The following is a 26435-nucleotide window of genomic DNA, read 5'->3' as shown; positions in this document are numbered from 1 at the left end:
AATATTTTAAATCGAAGATTTTCGAACGAACTTGGATGTGATATACGTCTTATGATTCAATCTTACCCAAAAGTTATTCTCTCTCAAAGTTTAATTCAAGAACAACATTGTTGCTGATGTTCGTGTTTGCTAATCTTAAGAAACAAGTAACGTATTATTAATTTTAAGAAATAATCAATAATATATTACTTGTATTATTAATTTTAAGAAATAATCAATAATATATTACTAATTTAAACTTCGATAGACTATAATTTTTTATTTAAATCGAACCACGGGACGTACAGTATATCAAATCAAAAATTTATGAACAAGTTTCAATTTGATATATTATACGTCTTCTGATTCTATTTCAATCAAAAGTAATAAATTTCTAAAAATCTAAGTCAACAACAATATTGTTGCTCACTAAAAATAAAGTTAAAAACTCACTATAAATAATATGATGAAAATACTCACTATTTGACCCCGCAAATAAATCGACTGTGCTATGTCAGATAATATTATTATTATTTTTTTAGAATATTTTAAAACCATTGGTCACTTTTGGAACAAAAATTACTAATGGCCCTAGAGATGTCCAAACTTCGAACAAAATAAAAAATATGTCATACTATAAAAAAATATTAATTTACAACTGTCATACTATAAAATTACAACAATAATTTTATTGAGTTTTACAATAATAACAACACACAAGAATAGCACAATAATTTAGACAAAACAACAATTATTAATATATATCAATAACAATTATAAAGACGACAATAGCTCTAAAATATTATGAATATTCCTCAATAAAATTTTTCATATCATCCAATGAAAAATTAAGTTATTCAATCTTTTCAAGTATCTTAGATGATTCTTTGTAATAAGATAACCTCATGTGGTCCTCCTTCATATGCCCTTGCATATTCAAAGATTAAACGTAGAAATATAGAAAGACAATGGAAAAATAAAGTTTACTAGAAAAATTCATAATCAATACCAGGAAAACTCAAAAAATAAAAAATAGAATGCTAATTTGCATATAAAAAATTATTTTCTGAATATCATAATAGATATATTTTTAAGAATTACATAAATTTTTGGTAAGACTAGTAGACATGTTAAATTAATGATACTTAAGAATTTGTGACATTGAGTCATAGTATAAATTTAGTATGCATAAGTAAGCTTGATCAAATGTATACACAATCTAATTTTTTCTTCCAAAAATATCTAATCTCCCAGTTATCCTCCTTCATCTCCGTCTCGACAAGTTTTTTCTATCGTCGTTCGCCTTGGTATTTCATCAAACAACTATTGATTAAAAAAAATAGAACCATCCTAAAACATATAAAGTTCATATCTTTAATTCGGAATCAAAAACTTGAGATGCACTGACATTGCTACGACCAGAGTTGTCCTCTGACGAAGAATCGACGAAATCAGTCTCATCCTTTGGAAGTGCTCGTTTTCCTCCTTTCGTGACCGACTTCTCCGACTCGTTGGACTTTACCTTTAGCAAGAAGAAACTCACAAAATGGATCAAATTTTGAAAAATAAAATAAAATAATGAAACGCAATGGTGTGAAGATCATGAAAAGAAAGTGAATGGAATTTAGATGGAATAGTGATAGAAGATCACTCCCGATATCCCGTTTAAAATCAACGAAGTTAGCTACCATCGCCGACTTACCATATCTCTTTGCACTGTTAGGAGAAGGTGAATGGATGACAACGGAGAGGCACCGTCAATGCTCCGACGATAGAGAAAACAGAGATGAAAGAATAGAGTTGGGAAATTAAGTTTTTTGAAAAAAATAAAATAAAAAGACGGGAGGTATTATTGGAAAGAAAATGAGAAAGGATTCATAATTTGATCAATTCTAAAATTGATATCTGTTTTTTAGCTAATATGCAAAACCAAATACATGGCTTGGTAAATCTCTGGTAATTTTGTATATTATGCTTTTATTCTTTAATAAAATAAATAAATAGAAATTTAAAATACATAATAATAATAATATTTTAATTAAAGAAAAATAGTAAAACGAAAAACTTTAAAATGAAAATAAAGATACAAACTACTCATCTTACTCTCCAACCAATGTAATTCTGATTAATCTAAACTCAGTTCGATCCAAAAATAAAATAAAATCAATCTGAACTCAATCCCATCCAAAAAAAAAAAAAAAATCGAGTTAAATTTTTTATCCTGTCCAATCTAACCAAATCAAACTCTCAATTCCAATTTGATATTTTTTCTGTCGACACTGATCGGATTGACGAATCATTATACCGGATTCATTTTTTGACACTCCTAACTTGGCCTTACTACTGTTGCAAATGTTTTAAGTAATAAAATGTTTATCTTTGCATTTGTTCCTAGCCTCTCAAATATGTAGATGCACGGAAATCACATTCCTCCTTTTGTTGATGAAACATGGCTGGATCAACTGGTAAGGTACCTGCAGCTTGTCAATGAAATCGTGGAGTCAAAGGTCGTCAGTTACACTCAGAGATAAAACCCTGATCTGCTGCGCCAAAAATTCCTTCGACCCCCAGTCACCTATTCTGCCCAGTATTAACCGTGATTTACTTCCTCTGAAATCTTGTGAGGCCAAGGTCAGGAGGTCGGTTTCACTTTTTTTTTTTTTTTAAATGGCATTATCTACACAGTTGTTTAGACGAGTAACTCGGGCAAGGTGGCAACACAGTTACAACACTGCAATGGAGATATTGAATGAATGATGCAACCAAAACCATATTAGGACAATGCTGACGAAAGATAGATATCTTATGTTTTAACAGCTTGCAAATGAACTATTAAAAATAAATTAAAAAAATGGATGGCATGGTTAACTTGAGATAGATCGTGAGGATAAAACGTTGTTCTTGTCGCCTAAATAGAAATTAGAAATTTGACTTTTAATAATAGACCTTCAATCCAATGTGTCCAATGTATACGTCCATTACTTAGTTCCTTGCATAAGTATTAAATATTAATGCATGCAGCATCAGCATTGGGTTAAAATCAAACAGATCGAGTCAAATAAATCAAAAACCGAACCAATTAAAATTTATTCGAACCAACCGAATTTTCCTTAAAAACTGAATTAATTAAAATTTTAAAATTAAATTAATCAAATTTAAATTAAAAAAATATAATCAAATTGATATTTTTATTCGATTTAATCAAATTACAAATTTTAAAACTAAACCAAATTAATAAAAAATTGAAAACCGAATTTACCAAACCAAATTACTAAAATGTAATGTTCTACCGAATTTTTCTCACCCCCAATCTCATTGTTCTTTATGAGATTTTTTTATAATCTCCAATATATCACATCAATGTCAAGTCAAAAGTATAAAAACCTATCATTCTCTCTTTACCGAAAAAATCTCCCTATCATTTTTTTTATCTGCATTATCAACTTTTTTTTTTTTTATCATTAATTACTAACCACTGTTGTAACTGCCTACAACTTAAGCAGTTGAAATTTTCTTTTACTATTTTTATATATAATTAAATAATATATTAATTAAAAGATAAAAAATCAAATAAAAGCTATTTTTAAAAAATACTATAAAATATATTAACTAAAAAATTAATCTAAATATTTATTTAAAAAATAAATAATAATAATTTTTAAATATATATTAAATTAATAGAATAATTTTATTGAGCATTAATTAAATCTATTTAAATTATTTCAATCATGATTAAAATTATTAAACAAAGTTTTGATTAAATCCTAAACTAAAAAAAACCTATTCTATTTGGCGATAACTTTGGAGGTCGAACACGTCATCGGAGGCCATGTGTCTAGACGCATCGTCCAAGTCTGACAACGAGTCTGGACGTGTCGCCTAAGTCCGATGACAAGTCCGGACGTGTCGCCTAAGCCTGACGACGAGTTTGGACCCGTCGCTTGGGTCCGACGATGAGTCTAGACCTGTCATGCGTGCCCAGACAAGTCACCTGAATCTGGCGACGCATCCGAACACGTTGCCCGAGTCCAAATCTGAAATACTTTATAGTCGCCTAAACACAAAATGGTACTTTATAGTCGCCTAACTGCGGCACTAGCATGGTGAACAGGATCACTACGTGGTAAGTGAGACACTGTCTGTGGTGGCACCTACATGCATTACCTCCCTCGTCTAGTGTGAATTTTATATGAAGCCCTCTACAAAGATCAAAAGATTCCTATGCCAGCACTATATATGTTGTTGGCTCGAATGTGGCGAGATTTATTGTTGAATTTCTAGTCTACATTGTTCGTATTGCATTCCTATACCTGGAAACAACCTATGTTGTGACTTCATAATGTCTTTTACACCACCTCCTTATGCACTGTTCGCATAACCAACAAAGTTTCTCTCTCAATTCTCACTTTAACACCACATTCTTCATTCTTCCCGTGTGTGCAAGGGAACAACTTTATAAGCAAAAATAAACTAACACTGTGAAGTGTCAACTGTTTGAGGTTGCATGATCTTCCTCAATACAATTCTTTATAAAATTAATCTAAACAAATACCAGCAAAATAACAATTATGTTCGAGAACTAATGAAGACTAATCTTTCCTAACAGTAAATATGCAGCTCTGTGAACTATCTGACCATAAGGAACTCTAACCAACTGGTTGATGATGCTACAAAAGTAATAACGATCATGCACATCCTACTCGAATCTGTAAGTAATGCATATCAAGATGAAGGTAGACAAATTTTCATAACACGTTCCCACCCAATGCATATATATAAGGAAACATACCTGTGAAGACCTAAATCGTGCATACAAATAGTGTGTAAAACATACATGAAAAACAGCTCCAAATGCAAATTTTAGTTTTAGCATCTAAAAAAGCCCAACTCCTGAACATTTGAACAAGTCATAATTCACGGCCTTAAGTAAATGCACTATTGTCTACTTTCGACTGCAGTGGTACACATTCACAAAGCATTAGTTCTCAATGGAACAACTGATTCCGGTGTAACGATGATCATATTGACCCGAACTCAAATGAGCAAATGACACTCACCATAAGCTTAGCTTCAGTATTACATCCTCACTTATTGCTCCTAATGTTCTATCTATCAATATAATGATGCAGTAATGGTTCCAAAAGCAAGAGATGGTAATAAATTTTGGTCTTCAGATCTACACAAATTCCAATATTCTCATTCTCATTCCACTGTTAGATAAGGAAGGAAGTAAGAAGTAAACCTGTAAAGAAATTCAACTGCTATGGGCTATGGCAAGTGATTCATGAATGGCAAAGTTGTTGTTTAATATGTAAAGACTTATTCCAAAAGGTAAGGTAAACATCTACAAACTTAGGCTGCTGAAAGATAACAAGAAGATAGCACAAACACACACAGAAAGCACAAATTTGAGATTGTTGCTATTCCCTATAGAGAAGACACCAAGTTTTTCAGGGATGCCTAACCTCAAAGTTGTCGCTCCGCCGCAGACGCAACGATAGGCAGGTAATGCGTCTTCCCAAGGATGCAATTGATGACGGAGTATACGAAGCAAGCGATCGAGAAGACAAAGACGGCGTGGTATCCAATCTCCAAGACCCGGAACCCTATCCCTCTCGATGGGGTGCCGAACACCCGCTGCAGGAGGGAGGGGAGCGCAAGGAAGACGTCCAGAACGACGGCTTGCATAGCGTTGTAACGGACGTAGTGGCTGAAGGCCGGATTGCGCACGACGCCGAGGTAGAGTGCGAAGAAGGCGACGAAGGAGGCGAAGGGGACTGAGTGGTAGGCGGCGGCGAGTGGAAGGATGGGGGCGACGGCCGCGGCCGCGGCGGGGACGCGGGCGAAGAGGAAACGGCCGTAGTGGAGGGAGTCGACGAAGGGGAGAGTGTAGGCGAGGGCGGAGACGAGGCGGTCAGTGGCTGGGACGGTGGACCGGGACATGCAGACGGCAGTAGGACGGCGGGAGGCCGGTGAGGGGCGGAGATGTAGGTTAAAGGAGGGCGGAGAGACGGCGGTGTGGTTGTGGAGACGAGAGAGAGGGGAGAAACGGAGGAGGGCGAGGGCCGTCGCCATTGTTGTGTAGCTGTCCTTCGTCGGCAAGATTTTAGAATTAGGGAAAGGAATGGGGCGGCCGGGGTATAAATAATTGATCTTCTTCAGCCGTTGGATGATGCTAGACGTAAGATCTTGTCCGTTGAAGCAGTGTAAACAAATAATTATTTGCAATAAATAAATAAATAATTTCTTTTATGGGCATTTTGATTACCTTCCGCGACCTCACCTCCCCCGTCACCGGACGCCGCTGGATGCCTGACCTCGCCCCGCCCAAGCCATATGCAACTCGGCGGAGCCCTCCTTAGTACCGGACGGACGTCCGACGCCGGACCTCTCCAAATGCCGACCCGATCCACTCCTCTGTGATCTCTCCCGCCGGAAGGAGCTCAGTGGTAATCACGTGCAATTCACGTGACTTAACCCTAATTCTGAAGAGAAAGGAAACATTTGTTTTAAGACATCGTGCGTTGCACGTGACAGAAAATCCAGCTTATCTCGCTGCTTCGCTCTCGGCTTCTCGGCCACATTGACGTCGGCAAGACCTGGGAGCTCCGCCACCTGGTGGCTCCAGCTCCACCGTATTTCTCCGACCGGCTTAGTCGAGGTGTGCTTCTTGCCTCCTGTTGCTTTTTTTCATTGCGCGTCCTTGGTGCGCCATCGGTGATCCTGCTGTCACCGCCGCTTGTTCCACCAGTGACGAAGATTCCTGGTTAAGAATCCTTTTTAGTTCTTTACTTCAAGTCCACACAGTATTGAGAAGATTTTCTTTTTTTCTCCACGCCTTGTATTCATGAATCATGAAAAGTAACATGAAGTTAAACTACTATCAACGAGACATCAGATTGAAACCTATTCAATGATCTTTATCGCACAAAATTATTGGTTTACTCATTACATATTTGGTTTGGGGTGAGAAATTGAATATTCTATACTGGATAAGCCATTTTTATGTGGATCAGGTTCAAATGAGGTACCTTTTAGGGCTTTAGGACTTTTTCTAAGTAGATGCATGCAGAAGAGATGGCAATTTTGGTCGGCAGTTGAGTTTTGTGTATATCATCTTGCAACTTATTCACGCCCTATTAAACACATTTCTTCATTATCCGATGAACCCTAGCCTCAGTGCCATTTGATTCTAGTCCTGCTTGAATAGGATGGTCCTACCCAATTTTTCATCACCGGAGGAAAGAATAGGTAGGTTGATGCTTCTGCTGCTTCTGCTGCTTCTGCTGGATGAGTAGATCGAAAAACTTTCCATCGATCTATATTACTTTATTGATGGCCTTTAGCTGGGATTGTCAGAGCCCCTTCTCGAGACAAGGTCTGTCGTTCGTTTCTGTACTCAGCAACAGTCATGACTGGACTTGTGCCATTCACTCTTTGGGTTAGAAAAGGAGCTACATTAATATTAGCTTAATTTGGAATGTATCCTTCTCCTTAACTCTACTGTGCAAGGGCAGCAGCTACATGTATTTCAAGCATAATATGTCCCGGATGGTATGCTAAACCACTTAAGACAGCAAGTGAGGGTCGATGAACATTGAGCTGAAGCCTCTAATAACTCTTCTTGCACAGGAGCATTGTATGGGCTAGTGAACGTGGGAAGACTCATGCTGTTTGGTGGAGCTATGGGAAAGAGTGATAAGGGAGCTTTCTCGGTACATACTGAAACTGAACAGCTGCTAAAGTGTGTCAAGCAACCTCTTTTCTCATGGTAGGTAGAGAACAGAAAGTATGGCATTCCTCATGTATTTCAGAGTTCTGTTATTAGGAAAGATGGGAAAGGGAGGAGAAGAGGAGAAATGAGAAATTGGGACCCATGAAGGGCAACCTTTGCCACTCACTGTGTAGTAGAGAAGGGGAAGAGCACTGGTGTACTCTTTCTATTGCATATTGGTGCTAGGTCATGGTTGCTTGCAAACTAACTCCCATATATTTTTTGCTTTAAAAGTGGCTTATTTGCTCATGTATACGGTATAGATGTCTTAATATTTTGCAGTCAGTTTGAATATGTTGAATGTGATCAAGCAATAAATTATCTGTTGCATTCCACACACACATTAATCATCATTTGGCTCACCAAGAGCAACTCCAATTTTTAGATCCACGCCTGCTTAATATATGTAGGACTACATCCGTTAAGAAGATGAATGATCTATTTCATGATCAATCTACTAGATATCTACATATTTGAAAGAATTGAGAAGGATAAGCCTTCTCATTGACAAGAGATGAGACAAGTATAAAGGAGATATCAATTTATTGTTTAGAGCATGAATTTAAATCAGACTTCTCTTGAGATTTACTTGGACATAGGCAGTTTGAATCTGGATAGAGCTTCATATTTGTGTTAAAGATAACTAATTGAAATGCTTAATTTGGTTGAAGAGAATAAGAGTATTATTGGTATGTGGGATAAAAATGTGATCTAGCTGACAATTTTGCATTATCTCAAATTAGCCTCTTCTTGAATAACCTCCACAATTTTGGCCTACAATTTTATGAAGCTTTTTGCATATTCAGTATTTGTTTTACTTGCATGTATGAAATTAATATCTTATTATTGGTTTAATATCATTTATGTAAAATTACTTGCATGGCTTGCTATCTAAACTTTGTTCTCACATGTGCTTGCACAAACATTTAGCATATGTTTTGTTCCAATTTTGATATCTTGCACACCCTTATATGGGCGACAACCTACATGGCCACCTGATGCGGCTTTGATCCAAATTTTTTAATCTTTCTCATCTGCATGCAATAATTCTCTTCTCTCTCATGCATGCAAAATGGTGCTAGTTTCTAATTCTCTTTTCTCTCCTGCATGCAAACCAGCACCAACGTTAGAGCTGATATTTAAAGACCAGCTCCAACGTGCTGGTTTTTAAAGACCAGCACTAAGTGCTGGTGCTGGTCTGTACAAACCAGCACCCCAGCAGCACCAACATTGGTGCTGGTTTGCAGAAACCAGCATCAACGTGGTGCCGATTTGCACGCTAGATGGTGCACAAAGCAGCACCAACTGTTGGTGCTGCTTTGGTGTTGGTTTATACATACCAGCACCAACGTGCTAGTGTGGGTCTTTAAAGACTAGTACGTTGGAGCTGGTCTTTAAATATCAGCTCTAACGTTGGTGTTGGTTTCTATAAACCAATACTACTTTGCATGTAGGAGAGAGAAGAGAATTATTGCATGCAAATGAGAGAGATTAAAAAATTTAGATCAAAGCCGCATTAGGTGGCCACGTAGGCTGTCACCAATGGTTGCCCATGTAAGGGTGTGCAGGATATCAAAATTATATTTTGTTCATTTTAAAACCATATGTTTTTATTTATTTATTTTTTCACTTCTCCATTGTTGTACATCACTTGTTTTAGCATGTGGTTTTACCAATTTCCCCACTATGTTTAGTATTAAATTAACTGTTTATTTTTGTAAGAATTATTGTATTTTTCTCTTGATCTTCTAAGAAAGAAAAAAAGTGCACAAACATCATTGTTTTGTCGATTTGATCAAGGATAGTACCAGTCCAGCTTTTGTGATGAATGATAGTTTTCAAGATAATGATGAGCGGCTCTCACCTTATTTTCTTTACCCATCTCTGTTGTCCATGATCGACTCTTTGATTGCTGGTTTTACACTGGAAAGTATGAACTATATAAAATTAGGAGTGCCCAAAGTCTGTTCCTTTAGTTTCTAAATGAAGCAAACCACATATTTTCAACTTTCGAATGGGACACTATAATGAAATATTATATGCTGTATTGTGAGCACTGTTAGAGAATGGATTATAATATATCCCCTTTGATCTAAAGCTTGTCTTAGATGATAAAATTTTATGGATTGCATTGAATGCTGTAGTTTAAGAAAATTTCCCTTTCATGCTGGAAGTATCTGCTTAGGTGTGTATTATGCATCCTAAATTTTATTTTACAGGTGTTTGCTGACTTGTTTGGAGATTATTGACTTTTGCTACCTCGTTAATAATGAATTGCCTTCAATCTATTTCCTGCCCTAGTCAAGGTTCTCTTGTTGGGCCCAACTCGAGAAGTGGAAGGAGCTTTTTCTCTTTATCTAGAACCTTATACTCAAATCCTACATGTTTGCAAGCCTCTCCATATATTGGTTTCTGTCGACAGAAGGTATACCCCAGTTTGGTGCATTATGCACGGAAGAGTGAAAGGTGTGCTCGAGTTTGTGCATCTGGGAGAAGCGGGAACTCTACTGGGGGAGACGAGGTAGGAATCTTTGCTTGATTTTCATTTTATTAAACAATGTACCTTATGACATAGATAAACCCTGACTGATTCAAACACAGGAAAGCCTCAAATTTAAGCATGTCATATAGCATACACTCCTGTTCTTGGCTCACTATAACAGAAAACTTAACTAGGAATTCTTTATAATCCGTACAATAGGATAAATTTTGCACCTTCTAATTATTCTTTTTCTCTTCTCACAAAGACATAGATCATCAATCAGTGGTTATATATGCACACCATGCTCTGTGTACTTGTTCTCATAATTTGAGTTAATATAACAAGAATATTGATGAACTCTTTAAGAGTTTTTGTGCAAACCATGTTAAAAAAAACTATGCATTCTAGATCAGAGAGTGTTTGTAATAAGTTATTTTCTGAGATAATAGTTCTTAGTGATTGCATTTAAGATGATATTTCTGATGATTCATTTTGGCATATTTTAAATGGTTTTAAATCTGAAGCAGCCATTTTCATGGGAATCTCTGAAGAAAGTTTTTGGAAGTTTTAGGAGAGAATTAACAGTGCAAGATATGTTGAGACAGCAGGAACGGCAAAAACAATTTTATGGTGATGGAGATGATGGAATATCTGGAAGGGGTGGGGGTGGGGGTGGGGGTGGGGGTGATGGTTCCAATGGTCCAGACGATGAAGGTTTTGCAGGAAAATTTGATGAATTCGTGCAAGTATTTCTGGCGATTCTGGGTATAGTGTTACTGGTAAGCGCTCTTGTTTCTTTTGTAAAACTACGTCAACAGCCTTAACGTGAATCTTTGCTATATTTGTTTTTCTGTGTTGTGGCCTCTAGTCTAAATGTCCAACATATTTGCATCAATTATCATTGTTTCAGTTATTTTTTGGATAAACACAATCAATTTTTGGGCTTGATTTAGATAAACACAGGTTAATTGGTGGATGACATCATCTAAAGTCTCTGCGAAGATTTGGTTGAAAATTTGTAGCTTTTAAAATGTTTTTTATGAGAGATTAAGAAAAGGGGTTGAGCTTTCTCTCTCTCAAAAAACATACTGTGTATTCTCTATTTTCCAAAAATATAAAAAGTGGTACTTTTCTTTACCATTCTGAATCCTACATATTATCTACCTGACATCTCCCTGCATCTTTTGTTGTCTGTTATTATTTTTCTAAACACAGTTCATACCAGTGACACTATTTGATTGGTATTGCAGTATATCTTCTTGCTCAATGGCGAGGATCTTACGCGTCTTATCAAGGACTTCATCAAGTATCTTTTTGGAGGTAAACCGAGTATCCGCTTGAAACGTAAGATGGACGAGTTGCACAGGTTTTACAAGAGTTTAGCTTGGAAGGAAGTGAAGTACCGAGAAGATTGGTTGGAAAGAGAGATTATTAGAACACCCACGGTGTGGCACAAGCCTGAGCAACTGGCGCATCTGGTGGAGACTTATTTGGAGAACTACAAGCGACAAGATGAATAAACAAACTGCTCTGTTTATGGTCTCTGTGAGTGTCGCAAACTTCCAATTGTATCTTCATGGTTTGTTGTTCGTAGTGCTCCTCAAAGCTAAACAACCATTGTTACTTGCCTTCTTTTCTGTGATTATCAAATTGTATTCTCAACATGAAGTTAAAGAACTAGAATCTTTTTTTTATAAAGCGATATGTTGAAGGAGAGTCTTGGTGTAACGATAAAATTATTATTTTGTGACTGATCAAAAAATTACGAGTTCGAATCTTAGAAACAGTCTTTTGAAAATAGCCTTTTGCAAAAAATAGGACAAGACTGTGTACAATAGATTCTTACTACACTGATGGATATGTTGTTTGTGAATTGACCTAGCACTGTCAATTCATCTATGAATCTTAGGAGTATTTTATTCAAAATCAATCTTTGTATTCAAATCAACACTGTAATTACACATCCAATTTAAAAATAAAAGAAACAGAAGTTCCAAAAATAAGCTTTCAATGCCAAGCAAACAAGATTAACACTCAGTTTTCACTCGAGAAGGGGAAAAAAGGATGAAGTTTTCGTTTTTCTTCTCTTTCAAACGAATTCTTTTTTGTTTTTTGTTTTTTGTTTTCCATTAATTTCTTCATCTTCGCCATTATCTACAATTGACCGTCTAATTAATTAAATCGTCGGATCGCCGCCGGCTACTGCGAGTTCACGGCCACGGCGATCCCTCCCCGCTTCATCATCTGCTTGAACTCGCCAAAGCTCACCCTCCCGTCGCCGTCGACGTCCACCTTGCTGATCATCCGCTTGCACTCCTCCTCCGCCGTCCTCCCCCCCTGCGCCACCCCGAGCGAGTCGAGCACCGTTTGCAGCTCCTCCGCCGCGATGAACCCGTCCCCGTTCTGGTCGAACACCTCGAAAGCCTCCCGCATCTCCGCCTCCTCCGCCTCCCTTTCCATCACCGCCTGGTACAGCGCCGCGAACTCCTCCGCGTCCACGCATCCGTCGCCGTCCACGTCGACCCACTCGATCACCGCCTCCAGATCCGCGTCGGCGATGTAGATGCCTAGGTTCTCCAGCGAGTCGCAGAGCTCCTGCTTGCTGATGCGCCCGTCGCCGTCGCGGTCGAACATCTGGAAGACCCGCTTCAGTTCGGCAGGTGATGTGGCGGAGGAAGCTTCCTTTTCGGTAGAGATACTAGTCGAAGACAACGGCGTCGGTTTCGACAGGTACCAAGACGAAGGCAAGAGGAGGCGGAGAAGGGCATTGAAATGATGACAGAGGAGGGAAATCCTCACGAACAGAGTCGGAAATGGGATCGAAACGAGCTCCATTGTTGCTCAAACAAGAGACTGGAGATGCAATTGCCAATTGGAGAAGGTCGAGACTCGATCGAAGCTTTTAAAACCAGTGCTCTGCTCGCGTCATCGTCGTCTTCGTCGCCCCCACGCCCTTGTTTCAGAAAGCGCGTTACAGATATAAAATTCGACCGTTGGAAGCGGATCGGGTGGATGCATCGGGGAGCGGTGCGCTCCAAGAAAAGAAGAGAGCCGCCGGGTCCGGATCCAGCGGTTGGATCGAGATTGCGGGGTCCGTTTCTGTCGGAGGGTGGACAGGCACGTGACGACAGGAGGACGCCGATGGTTGGGGCGGCGTTTATGGATAGTGGGTGGATCCGACGGTCCGTGCCGATCGGGAGGAAGGAGATGAGCGGTGGAGATGACGACAGAGTGAGGATGAACTGGGAATGAGTTGTGCTGTGGGTGGGGGAGTGAAGGAGATATAATTATGATCAATTCAACTAATGTTGCATATTATTATATTACAATTATTATTTAAGAAAAATTAGTATCAAAATGTTAAATGATGGTTGACTTTATTCTACAATGCTATGAAATTGTCATGCCGATTAAGATTTTAAACTATAAGAAAATTCTCAGATAATTCATTAAAATATCGCTAATATTATAACCATATCCTTATTATGTCCTTAAAAAAATTTTTATAGTCATTTATATCTCTCATATTTTACAAAATATTTCAAATCTATCTATCAACTCTTCTATTATCTATAATAGAATATCTCACATAATATGTGCGTGACATCTTGGCCTAACTTAAAAATCCGTTGCTCGAAATCGTTACTCCTAAATTCTCTTCAAGCCATCAATTTTCACACTCTCCGATTGCAATGACATCGTGACCAAACACTGGTAAGATTTATTAATACACCAAAATATTAAGTTGTGTAAAAGTCGACTTTGTCTCACGCAAGTGCACCAATAAAATAAATCGATTCTTACTCAATCGAATGAGGAAAAATATTAAAGTGCATTCTTAGACAACTTATCAATGTGTGTTTATGGTGCCACCGTCATTCGAGTGTGACAAGGAATCATCTCCTTAGAGAGAATTTCAAGGCGAAAGGGTTAGACATATTCGCTGTAGGTGTTGTAAAGTCGGTGACTAGAGAGAAATTGAGTAGAAATGAATTAGGCGAAAGTGTGATATATTAAATGAATCAAATAAAAAAATCAAGAGGAATCAATAAACCACTTACATTGCTTGTTTACGGTGCCACTGCAATCGAAGAGTGTGAAAATAGATAGCTTAAAGAGAATTTCAGGAATAACAATTCAAGGAATTAGACAAGTTGAAGACATTTTGGGAATTAAAATTGATAGAATCGAACTGTGATTTTTTAAGTCGGGTATGGTTACACTTATTATGAGAAAGTCCATTATATGATGGTAAAAGATGAATACATTCATTTCTAGTGCTCTCATCAATCCGTTTCAGGATTAATATGAAAGAAGTAAATCATATATATGACTATTAATTTTTGAAATAGTGATTAAAAAAAGTCTATTATAAATGTCATAGAAGAGTTGATGGTAAAAATATATTTGATACATTTTGTCAGAGACATAAATGACATAATCAGCACGTTGAAAACTATGAATATTTTAATAAATTATTTCGAAAATTGTCAGACAAAATTAAATTTCGATATAAAAATTTATTTCATAATTAAATTTAGCGAATTATTCCGCTCCGTCAATAAATTGGGACCGAATTTTAAATCCATCCATAAATTAATTAATTTATTCCTCACAAATTTTTTCCCAATTTCTTTCCGATCTCCTCACGCCGATCTCCCCGCCTGCTTCTCTACCGATCTCCTAACGCTGATCTCTCCTCAGGTTCGCTTCTCCTCCCTCTTCCCTCTCCCCCGACGGTCTACCCGATGTGTCGGCAGCCGAGTCGCGACCTCGCCGTGGCGCGGCCAGGTCGCGACTGGGCGGCGGCCTCGCAGCGAGGTCGCGAGGCCGGGCGCGATCTCGGCTGCGGCCTCGCAGTGAGGTCACTAGGCCGTGCGTGACCTAGCCGCCTGCCCTCGACCAGGCCGCGTGCAGCCCTGGTCGAGCGCGCGTGCAGAAGTTGTTGTATAGTTCCCAGTTGCTCTCCGGAATCCTTCTTTTTCTCCAAATGACATAAATTAATGGATGGAAATGATTTCTGAATTGCTCAGCACACATCAGACAAGTTTGTTAACAATTTGCTGCATACAAGTAGGATTATCTCGGCACCAAGCTCTACTGTTTAAGGTTTGCTAATCTGATATTTTCAAAATTTATTGTGTGAGATCAATGTGCATTGTGAACTACACTTTATCATATGCTAAATTGCTATTTCACCGGACTATAGGACTGTCAAGTAGTTCGATCTACATCATGAACAGTAGCTTTATCAATAATTACACATTCATCAAAAGTATATTATGAACTAGCATATGGTCACGGAGCTTTGCTTCTTATTGAGTTACAACAAAAAGTAACTTGTTATTCAATTTTGCTGGACTTTCACATGACTACGCTCACAAGTTTATGTTTTAACAATATGCATGTTTTTTTTTTACACTTTTAATAATGTTGTAAATTTATTTCTCTTTAGGTTACAATGAATATGAATAAAGCTTGGATGCACTAATGGATTTATAACCGATGAATATTTAATGGAGTTGAAGAGTTTGTAAACTTCGCTAAGTGTCATCCAAACTGAATGGATGTTGACAAGTTACATTGTCCGTGTTCTCATTGCAAATGTAGAAATACAACTTTTCGTGATAAGGATACTGTGAAAGTACATCTATGTAAAAATAATTTTGTTCCAAATTATTACAACTCGTACTATCATAGAGCCTTATTTGATTGAGGCAATTGGACATTCTGTTGCTTCATCATTTTCCTCTATTTGATGTCTACTCCTAAGCTCAAGGGTCGTCTGAGTTCTTCATCTACTGAAGTGCAAGCATTAAGACAAGAGAATCAAGAATTGAGGGATTGGGTCACGACATTAAAGCGGTTGGTGGAAGGTCGGGTCAAGGTGGTAGAAGATGGGGTTAGGCGGTATAGCAGTCGATTGAAGATCGGGTATGGTTTTGATTCCCAAGAGACTGAAGACCCTCAAGGTGTTGATAAGTAGCGCATAATAATAACAATTCTTCTTAGGTTTGTTGACCTTCAACTTTGTCTTTTTGTTTATCAACTCGTAAAACATACAAAATGATTTTGTTAATTTTGATATTATATGCAGCTCTAATTGTATTACATCTTTTAAGGAACAATGTAGATAAAGGGTCAACCCTTAAAAACTCGGATTTGATCCTTCTTTGCCTCGATGAAATTGTTGATGGAGGGTAAGAATCCTCCTTATGCTCATCTTGACTTGCATAATCTTCCAAAAACAGTTTGTTTCTTCGTTTGTTTATCATGCAACTTAAAATGGCATGATTTTGCCCTCTTGGAAGCATACTACCACTTACATTTTCTGCTCAATATGTCTGAGTTTTGTTTGTTTCTGGATATTTCAGCTGAGATTCGTGAACGTGATTGGTACAATGTTGTTACTTGTCATATGGACACGCCTCAAGCTTATGTTTGGCATCTTCAAAACTTTGTTAACGATGAACATATTCTATCACCATTAGCAGATATCTAAACTTCCATTAAGGTATATTCTTTTAAAGCATGTTAAACTTGCTTTGCTTTATTCATTCTGTAATTTTGAATCTTTATGATACATTTCTCCTAAATGGATCTTGCGATCTCTCTCTATATAAATTTATGGCATTTTGGATAAGTCATCTAATTATCTCTTTCATATCTTGCTGGCATTTTCTCCTCTATGTCTATTTTCCTATAGTGATTTTTCTAAGCTTCTACTTATATATTATCTCTCAACTCTGCTTCCATTTTTTTTTTTTGCCATAAGGTAAGTGCTTTGTTGGTTGTAGATGTTTTTGATTTTTAAAGACTATTTTTTGTGTAATGCACTTTTGTTTAATTGATCTTTTCTTAATATCATAGTGAAATTTCAAAATTTCAAGCTTATCTGTTTTGATGTCATAGTTCTTAGACAAGTTGGGCATGTGTGACATCTATGCACCAGATTGAGGGGGAGTGTTGAAATATTTAAATAATTTTGTAAATATTGTCAATCTTTAAAGATCGTATAGCCATATTTCTAGGGTGGGATTTGATATGCATCCTCTGTGTTTCCCTTATTTAAAATCTTAATATGTTGAATATATTTGTGAATTTGCTCTTTTTGTTTTTGTATAAACAGAAGCAAGATAAACAAAAATTTTAGGAGTTTTCTCTAATTTAAATGCGCCTTTTCATGATTTCACTGTCTAAAGAAGCAATGCTTGTTATGCAAGTTGATTACAAATTAAGAACGCATCTCAACATAATAGCTTCCATGCACAGAATTCGAAGGCTCACATGTAACATCCCCGGACAGTTGGATGCCTAGACATTTGAGCTTCATCAATCACAATAAATCCTTTTGTACCATCTTAACATTTATGTATCGCTGCATTAATTGATTTGTTCAATATTGCTGAATGCTCTAGAGCCTTGTGTGGATGGGTTTTTGGTTTATTGAAAGAAACTCTCTACTTGATTACTTTGGTTGCTGCTTGCAAATCTGAGAAAAAGTCCCTATGGATGATCATTTTAGAACTTACTGAATGCTGTTACTAATTGTCACTTCCTCACTTTCAATTTATCTTTTGCGTTCCAACCAATCTTGTTCTGTATGTTTAGATTTTCCTGAGGGGTCCCAATAATGCAAGGGAAGCTGTTAAGCACTTCGGCAAAGCTCCCGGTGTGCAACACAGCCACACAAAGCTTTATGTCTGGTCCAAGGGGAGGAAATTTGAGAAGGCATGGGGAAGAAGAAACAGCAGAAAATTAAGGGTTTGATCTCCCAACAAGCAGCAATCTACATCTTCTTCATTCTTTTATGTTCTATTTTGCATCGTCTGGGGTTGTTAATTTCCTCTGGATTTCCCTAGGTCTTTTGAGTTTCTTAGTGAACCATCAAACTAAAATATTTGTATGTTTAAATGTATCAAATATATGTATACACTTACATTTTTCGTATTCTCGTTGATTAACTTTTCTAGCTATACCTTTTGAAGTTGCCATGCTTTTCTTGTTTATTCATCTTTGTTGCTCTCTGTATATGGAAAAGGGATGGATTTATATATGATTAGTGATCTCATCATGTTTTTCCTAGTTAATTCTTAAGTCAGTGACAGAATTTATATATGAAATTAAATTCCATCGTTAAATGCATTATCGACCAAAAAACTTGCAAGCGATAGTTTCAGTGGCTAATCACTGTTTTTCTTTTAGTGTTAGATTATAGGCATTTTAAGGTCTTTTACCCCTAGTATTAATAAGTAGGACCATTAAGTAGGTGTGCTTAATTCATAATAACCATAGTTACATAAATCTCTTTCATGAGACTACTAGAAATTCTTAATTAATAAAAAAAAGTAAGAACAATAACTTGAAGTATAACCTTCTTGAATCAGATGCAACACACTTCCACACAAAAATATTGTAGAGACAAACCTATTCATAGAGAGATTAGTTACCATCAAAACACAGCTTAATTATTGTATCTGAAATGACAATTAAAGTTGATAATATGTGTAAAACTTGCATGGATGCTGTCTCCTTGAATGATCATAATACTTGACAACTTCACAATCAAGTCCATCCATTGACAGATTAAGATTAGTACCTTCAAGAAAAAAATGACGGGAATGCATAAAACTTTCTGATTCCCTGAAACCTGATTAATTAATGAAATTCTTACCTTCTTCCACCACAGCCATTCTCCCTTTGGCAATTGAAGAACAGTGCAGCAACAGGGTCACAAATCGATGAATCCCAGCGGTTGGCTGGGGGCTCTCATAGCAAACAATCTCATTTCCTGGTAAGATGACGCATAGGAAACATTCTTCTAATGTGTTCAGATAAATATGGCAATGTAACTAGTAATTTCATACTCTCAGTAATTTATTAGCCTTTATGACTAAATAATTGGCATTAGTTGTTTCTGGGATGTCTGTCACTCACAACCTGAAAAAAAAAAAAAAAACTATTAGTTTCTTCCTTTTGATAATTTGGAAATCTTTCTTCTAGTTTTGATCTCACCAATGAAGATGCTCCCTCTTTGTTGGATTACTGGGGCTTGGTGCATCTGGATCCACCATAACCTTCTCAAACACAGGCAAAGCAATCAAAAAATGAATTCTACTATATTATAACTTCTGAATCCTAATACTTCCATGTCTTAGATGCAGATTCTTGCTAATAGTTAAATAATCAAAACCTATTAGGAAAACCCAGAAGTAGAAGAAAACCTAGTTTGCATATCAAATTTTGACTATCTGGATCCACTTTAAGTTGGTTGAACAGACATGGCAAAATCTCTGTCATCCCTAATATGGTCCGTGGCACTGTTTTTTTGACATGCAATGCTACAAGTTTTATGTACTTACAAGTGTATAAAGGGTCCTCATGTCATGGCCTCTGATCTCAACCCTTGGCTCTTTAGCCACTACAGACGGCTTGAGTTCAGACCCATTCGTTATTTCCTTGTTGTACATCACCCGAAAATTTGCTGTTTGGACGAATTGGTCCAACACATCACCAATCACATTCCCTACAACGAGAGGATCCCTCGACATTACTAACGACAGAGAGGTTTTGAATGGTCCTATTCCTTAGCGGTGGCTCGATGGTTGCGTGGATGAATTGGAGGTCCATTTATACTGCTGCAAATGATAAGAGGCCTCAAATCTGACATAGGAACTGGAATCTACTTTTTTTTGGGTATACGTAAGAGTATATTGAATAAAGAGCAAGTGGATGAGCCACTGCATGGTGAGTAAATCTGATGAGTTATTCTCTAAATCGGGAACCTCTTGAATGAATTATTTGTTCAACAAAAAGTGGATTACCTTTTGACTTGCCTCCATCCAATCTTTGCTCTGGGGATCAAAGGAAGTGCTCAGCCGCATGCCTGAAGTGCATGAACCTAGCAGCTCACCTAATGCTTTAAAGTGATTCCATGAGCTCAAAAGCAGGAGTGTGAGATCACCAAGTATGTCTCCAGTTGAAGCAAGGAAATGACCTCATGCCATCTCATAGGATATCAGGGAATATGGTGCTGCAATTTGACAAAGATTATGAAAGACCATTTATGTGCTGACAGAATGAACTGATTTGTATATTGGAAAGAGGCACATGTTTGAATTTAGATTGGAACTGCAGGCTGCAGAGTTGAATCCGGGGAAAGGTAGGTTATGTAGAAAGAGAGAGGAACCTAAAGTGGTCATGATGTGTTGATCTAGATGCCACTTGCAAGTGCTATATTTACTTATTTTCATCTAAAAATTATAATGATATGAGTTCTTCCATGAATGGAAAAAATTATGAGTTCATGACATTTATGCAAGTGTAAGCTATCCACTTGCCTTAAACTGTTGCCGGGAAAAAGGCTTATCCTTGAAAGCCTCAATTGTAGTAATATTTTCCAGTCAATGTTCAATCAATAATGCATATTTCAACCTCGTTGCAGGGGCACACTCAAAAGTATTCAGGAATAGGAGTTACCTTGTCAAACATCACTGGCACTGTGTCTGTTAGAGTTAAAAGACACCTATCTTTTAGACTGCTTGAGCTCAGTGGTGGATAGAGAGTACTGGTGCGCTGGTACAGAATGTCATTGTTCCACTACTTTAGTGTGATAAATGGATCTGTAGCAAGCTTCAGGTACAGCTCCAGCTCATTCATTTTCATGTGCCAGGCATGGCTGGATAAGTCCTGCAGGGAACAATGTAACCCAATTGGTGCATTAGTTCAAACTTGTGTGAATAGCACATTCAGGTTTTCCTGTACCAAACACCAAATATTCCAATACTGATGATGGTGGAGAGGATGAAGAAAGGTTAACTATTTCAACAAGTACTAATTTTTGTTTCCTTTAAAAAAAATTATTATACATAGGAAGATATGGAGAGTTTGTTTGGCACACCCAGAAAGAAAGAGAATATATGTAACCATAAAAAAACATAGGTAAATAAATAATAGAGAATAAATCGAAAAGAAAAAAAAGAGTGCACTGGTGCATGCATCTTTATAAACAAAATGTACATACCTACCTATCGGAACCTCTCATGTTTATTTATCACTTCATTTGCAACCGTTTGCCTCTATTTTTAAGAGCTAAACAGTATAATTGAATTTTAAAAAAAATATATGAACTTTAAATGTTTTCATGACATGTTATGCTGTGGCCCATGATTCTATTACAACAAACATTGTTAATTAACATAATTTACATTGTCTAGAGGCATCTAGCCTCCAGTAATTTTTTTACATGAATGGCATGCAAAGTAGGCATGATAAAATATCAAGTACCTAAAATGCATCAAACTTTTTGGATTATTTTTGTCTTCCTAATTAAGAATTCTGACTTAGGCATAGCAAGTCCAAGAAATAATTACAAGTCTGGAACATCTAAATAATTTACTGGAGTTTACTGGCTAAGTATAGATAGAAAGCATGAAATAACCCAAAGTTATATCACAGGGATGGATAGTAGCTTTTCCTCTATCACATGAGATGACATTTGATACTCCATAGATATCAACCACACCAATAGCAATTCCACATGTGGAAATGACTATCAATTGTATAGAACATACATAGATTTCTACCATGACTTGTATACCAGTGTACAACATTGGATTCTCATTCTCTTGTTTTCTTGCACACATAAGCTACACCTAGTTTCTTCCAAGTAGGAGTTGCAAGAGATATGCATGCATGGATGGAATCTCAATAGGTGAGGGCAGGTATGCAATATATTCTCTAGGGTGTTTATTAAATAATTAAGACGCAACATCAGGAAGGGCAGTGTGCAGGAAGCTGAAGCACTACAATCGCACTGCCCCATTTTAAACTCATGCAGCTCTTCATTACATGGAATATATGGACAAAGGACAGCTTTATAATTATTAGCTAAAGGATTTAACCTTTGAACTAGTTAACTAGGCCTAGTTAAAGAGGTTAGATGTAGCATGCCCTAACCTATATATTAGTCAAGATCAAAGTAAACAACTACTAGAAAAATGAAATTGTTCTTATATAATTTCTTTGTTCATCCCATGTCATTCATTGTATTAAAAATGCATAATATTCAGAATTAAATTGATGTGGCGGATAATTCCTATTGCAATACATATAACAATAATAACCACCATCAAGCTTTATCCCACTAGATAAGATTGACTATATGAATCATTCTACATCATTAGGTTCTATCCCCTATTATATCATCATCTATACTTAAATAAATTTTATTTATTGTTTTTAACCAACTTTACATATTTATCATAGTTTTACATCACCTAACTGGAACATTTATTGGTTATCTATGTACATGTTCGTACCTTCTTAAACGTGTCTCTTGGAGTTTTCCCTTAAGAGATGTAACTCTGACTTTCTCTCTAATACTCTCATTTTTTATTATGTATATCCTTGTATGTCCACACATTTACCTTAACATCTTCATCTCTGCAACTGTCATCTTTTGTTCATGTTCTTGAGTCATAGCCGAACATTCAGTGGCATATAACATAATAGATTTAACCGTCATTTTATAGAACTTCTTTTTAAGTTTTAGAGGTATTTTACGATCACATAAAACACCCGACGCTCTCCTCCATTTCAACTATTCTCCTTGTATTTTATGTAAGACATCTCTCTATGTTTCCCACCAAGATTTTAGTATAGCATTTACTCTTTCACGTGTCTCATCTACCAAAACAATATCATATGTAAACATGCACCATGATATTGTGCCTCGAATGTGTCCCGTGAGTTTGCGCATAATTAGTGTGAAAAGATAAGGAGTTGATCTTTGATATAACCCTATCTTTAGTGGAAATATTTTAGTTAATCCGCCCGAAGTCTTTCACTACATCCTCATATATATCCTTAATTAGTTCAATATATTTTACGCTAACACCTCTCTTTTCTAGAATTCTCCATATAATTTTTCTTGGGACTCTATCATAAGTTTTTTCCAAATTAATGAATAGCATATGTAGATTTTGCTTTTGCTCCTTATACTTTTCAATTAATTGCTTGAGAAGATGTATAGTTTCTATTGACAGCCTTTTAGGTATGAACCCAAATTGATTTTCGGTCACCATGGTCTCTTTAATCTTTTTTCTATTACTCTTTCTAAGAGTTTCATAGTATGACTCATTAGTTTAATACCCCTATAGTTTGTACAATTTTGAACGTCTCCCTTGTGTTTATATAAGAGAACTAGCTAGAGTATTTATCCTCCATTGATTTAATATTTTTTTTTATTTTCAATATTATGTTAAATAATTTTCTAAGTCATTAAATATCTTGTTTCTCTATGCACTTCCATACCTCTATCAGAATATCATCTGATTCAATGACTTTTTCATTTGCATCCCATCTAAAGCTTGCTCTACTTCTGAAATTTGACTTATACGATAAAAAAAATTAAATTTCTATACTCATTTGGTCTACTTAAATTACCTAAGCTAAGTTAGTCACTTGAACCTTCATTACAAAAGTTGATGAAAATATCTCTTACATCGCTCTTATATTTTTTTCATCATTTACTAGTACCCTATTACATTTATCTTTAATACATCTTATTTGGATAAAATCTTTTGTCTTCACCTCTCTCACTTTGACTATTTTATAAATGTCTCCTTCCCCTTCTTTTGTTACCAATTTTCAATATAATCATTCTTTGCTTCATTCACTACTTTCTTAGCATCTATCTTGACTATTGTATAATTTTTAAAAATTTTCACATTCTTACAAATATATAATTCCTTCGTTTTTCTTTCACTCTTTCTTGTACTTTCTTTTTTCACCACCAAGATTCCTTACTTGATGGTACATGTCCCCTTGACTCACCGAGTATACTCTTAGCTATTATTTTCAACTTTGATATCATCTTATCTCATGTCATTCTAATGCTTGTACTCTGATCTTCTCCTTAAATATATCTTGTTTCTCATTTTTTAACTTCTATCACTTAATTTTAGGAGTCGTATATATTTTCCTTTTATTAATACTATACTTAGAGCATATATCTAAAACTACTAACTTATGTTGATTAATTAAGCTTTTTTCAAGGATGTCCTTGCAATCTTTATAAAATTTTCTATCCCTCAATTTGATATTTATTATTTCCACTTTTGAATATAACCAAGTGTTCTTTTTTATTTAAAAACAGATTACCCTCCTCCTTTATCCGGACTTGGGACCGACCATGATGGGCTTAATTCATCATAGGCAGAGTTTCCTATTGCAATACATATGCCTCATCAAAATATATGCTCCAAAAGTTAACAAAAACTTGAAACATTGTGTAAAATTACAATAAGATTATCCTGATTAGGTTTATTCAATTGCTATAAATAGGCCACTAAATCATTCATTTTTGATAAAATTCTACATTGACTGATTTCTGAAGCAGAATACAGTTAATTTTTTACTTAGAAAGTCTTCCAAACTGGATATAGACTTTATTAGCTGACACATGAATGTAACTGATGTCAAATTGCAATAAAAATTTTATTGGCCCTGAACAAGTATTATGTAAGGGTTTACTAAAACATCTAGTTCCAAGCATGATAATTGCAACTATCAACGACATGAAAGCAAAAGCTTCACTTTGAATCTTCTTTTTCAATCTACTTGTGTAACTCTTGCAGTTCAAGAAAACAAAGAACTCTCCCACACACACTGAGAGGCAAAAGACATTACTTTGTCACTACTTCCAAACTGTGACGAACTTCCATTCCAGAAAATATTGCTGCTAAATAGTCAAGGAGGTCATGGTCTTGCACCACTTCCACCACTATTGTGTGTAACAACATTTTAGTTATTAGCTGAAGACAATCGCCAAGGTGTTTACCATATTACAATAGGGGATTCTGCAGAGCTGGATTAGAGGCTATAACGAAAAGACAGATTGAATTAATGGTAAACATTAGATGTGATGAAAAAAAAGCCTCAAAATCAGTTGGGCTTAATGGTAAACAAAGACAAACAAAAGAAAGGATTCAAATATTCCACACAGGAGATGGACCTTGAATAGGCATCAAGGAATAAGTGGGACACTCAGTGTATTGCCAGGAGCCATCACCTCTTGCAGCAGTTTCAGAGTTTGGTGAGCTAGTGCTTCTGCAGAGATAGGAAACCCAACAAATTGACAAACCAGAATGAAGTTTCCGGAGCATAGTCTTCATCAATCCTTAGGTTTCCAACTTACAGCAAAGGGGCAGTACCAACCAAATCAATTGGCAAACCAGAATGAGGTCTCAGAAGCTCTATTCTCCTTATCTTAAATTTCAATCGCAAATCCAACAAATTAGCAACCTAATAAATGTTTCAGCCAAAAGAATCTTATTCAAGCTAGCATTATACTGGTGATTCATAAATTCATCATAGAACGTTCAAGTAATGCATCCCTGATTGTCAAGATAACAGATGGTGAAACAGATGATATAGCAGAAGGGCGAACAGAAAAGATGGCAGTGTAAAAAATAGTTCTTTTGCCTTTATTTTGTACGAAGAACCAAGGCACTCCCACTTACTGGAAAGTGGAAACAGAAAAATGAAAAAGAAAACCATATCCTCCTTCTCCCTAGCAATAATCGAGAATATGTTCATAGCTACACTTCAGAGTCGATAGCTCACCTTGTCGAGAACAAATACGCTACTTGGACCTGCAACTGAAATCACTGATACCAAATATTGGATAAAGCCCGACCTACTCGCCTGGCCGTCTCGCTCAGAGAAACCACAAAACGTACTTGAAAAAGAAGATCAAATAAAGAATTTCGGAAGAAAGGTTTGAGAAGAGCTTGGCAAAGAGAAGACAGCGAATGATACCTTGAGTGAATCTTCGAGGCGAGAGGAAGAGAGATCGTTAGGGCTCTTTTCAAAATACCATTCGAAATCAAAGCCGTCAAATCGATTTAAAAAAAAAAAAGAAGCAGCTCTAATTCGGTTCAATCTTTATCTAAAAGACAAATTCCTAATCATAATGTTAATTTTATATGCAAATGTTAAGCATTAATTCATATCTAAAAAATTTTATTTTCACTTATTGTATGTAAAATTTTATTTACTTAAATTTTTTCGTATAAATATCATTACTTAATTACCTCTTAAATTTTTTTTAAATATAAAAAAAATCTAAAAATGAATATAATTCCTCTTAAATTCAGTACTTTAAACTAGAATCGAGTATATTTTCTATTAAAATTG

At 36.3% G+C, this 26435-nt stretch overlaps 3 protein-coding genes and 2 long non-coding RNA genes across 14 annotated transcripts; 2 read left to right on the top strand and 3 right to left on the bottom strand.

Moving 5' to 3' along the window:
* Positions 1–5264: 5264 nt before the first annotated feature.
* Positions 5265–6422, bottom strand: LOC122049104 (protein TIC 20-II, chloroplastic-like). The gene is made up of 2 exons (XM_042610568.1): positions 6248–6422; positions 5265–6167 (listed from the first exon to the last, which is right to left on the bottom strand). The coding sequence occupies exon 2, from the start codon at positions 6052–6054 to the stop codon at positions 5446–5448; it is 609 nt and encodes a 202-aa protein (XP_042466502.1). The 5' UTR covers positions 6055–6167; positions 6248–6422; the 3' UTR covers positions 5265–5445.
* A 77-nt stretch (positions 6423–6499) lies between these two features.
* On the top strand, positions 6500–11987 carry LOC122049048. Of its 5 annotated transcripts, none has more exons than XM_042610554.1 (4): positions 6500–6640; positions 9973–10274; positions 10763–11014; positions 11486–11987. In XM_042610554.1, the coding sequence occupies exons 2-4, from the start codon at positions 10023–10025 to the stop codon at positions 11753–11755; spliced, it is 774 nt and encodes a 257-aa protein (XP_042466488.1). In that variant the 5' UTR covers positions 6500–6640; positions 9973–10022; the 3' UTR covers positions 11756–11987. The 5 variants fall into 5 exon arrangements, with proteins under 5 accessions (XP_042466488.1, XP_042466473.1, XP_042466479.1 ...); XM_042610539.1 differs by having other exon boundaries at positions 10760–11014; XM_042610545.1 differs by having other exon boundaries at positions 6512–6745; positions 10760–11014.
* Positions 11988–12149: 162 nt separating this feature from the next.
* On the bottom strand, positions 12150–13203 carry LOC122049092 (calmodulin-like protein 3). The gene has a single exon (XM_042610563.1). The coding sequence runs from the start codon at positions 13068–13070 to the stop codon at positions 12435–12437; it is 636 nt and encodes a 211-aa protein (XP_042466497.1). The 5' UTR covers positions 13071–13203; the 3' UTR covers positions 12150–12434.
* A 1610-nt stretch (positions 13204–14813) lies between these two features.
* Positions 14814–18211, top strand: LOC122049027. 5 transcript variants are annotated; one of them, XR_006130782.1, is made up of 6 exons: positions 14814–14939; positions 15269–15344; positions 16009–16247; positions 16333–16435; positions 16610–16749; positions 17847–18211. It is a non-coding gene; the product is annotated as an uncharacterized LOC122049027 (long non-coding RNA). The 5 variants fall into 5 exon arrangements; XR_006130786.1 differs by having other exon boundaries at positions 15691–16247; XR_006130789.1 differs by lacking the exon at positions 15269–15344 and having other exon boundaries at positions 14855–14939; positions 15691–16247.
* A 1037-nt stretch (positions 18212–19248) lies between these two features.
* LOC122049014 lies at positions 19249–26167 on the bottom strand. Of its 2 annotated transcripts, none has more exons than XR_006130774.1 (4): positions 26058–26167; positions 20715–20924; positions 20060–20268; positions 19249–19312 (listed from the first exon to the last, which is right to left on the bottom strand). It is a non-coding gene; the product is annotated as an uncharacterized LOC122049014 (long non-coding RNA). The 2 variants fall into 2 exon arrangements; XR_006130772.1 differs by having other exon boundaries at positions 25863–26140.
* Between the last annotated feature and the right edge of the window lie 268 nt (positions 26168–26435).

This window comes from Zingiber officinale, chromosome 1B (genome assembly GCF_018446385.1).
Source record: "Zingiber officinale cultivar Zhangliang chromosome 1B, Zo_v1.1, whole genome shotgun sequence".
Taxonomy (NCBI): Eukaryota; Viridiplantae; Streptophyta; class Magnoliopsida; order Zingiberales; family Zingiberaceae; genus Zingiber; species Zingiber officinale.
This window is presented reverse-complemented; position numbering and strand designations above follow the sequence as displayed.

Excerpts from the sequence above, each read along its gene's own strand:
- LOC122049104 (XM_042610568.1), bottom strand. The coding sequence starts at position 6,054 with ATGGCGACGGCCCTCGCCCTCCTCCGTTTCTCCCCTCTCTCTCGTCTC.
- LOC122049048 (XM_042610539.1), top strand. The coding sequence starts at position 10,023 with ATGAATTGCCTTCAATCTATTTCCTGCCCTAGTCAAGGTTCTCTTGTT. Across the intron at positions 10,275-10,759 it reads ACTCTACTGGGGGAGACGAG|CAGCCATTTTCATGGGAATC; the intron begins GTAGGAATCTTT and ends TTAAATCTGAAG. Across the intron at positions 11,015-11,485 it reads TTCTGGGTATAGTGTTACTG|TATATCTTCTTGCTCAATGG; the intron begins GTAAGCGCTCTT and ends TTGGTATTGCAG.
- LOC122049092 (XM_042610563.1), bottom strand. The coding sequence starts at position 13,070 with ATGGAGCTCGTTTCGATCCCATTTCCGACTCTGTTCGTGAGGATTTCC.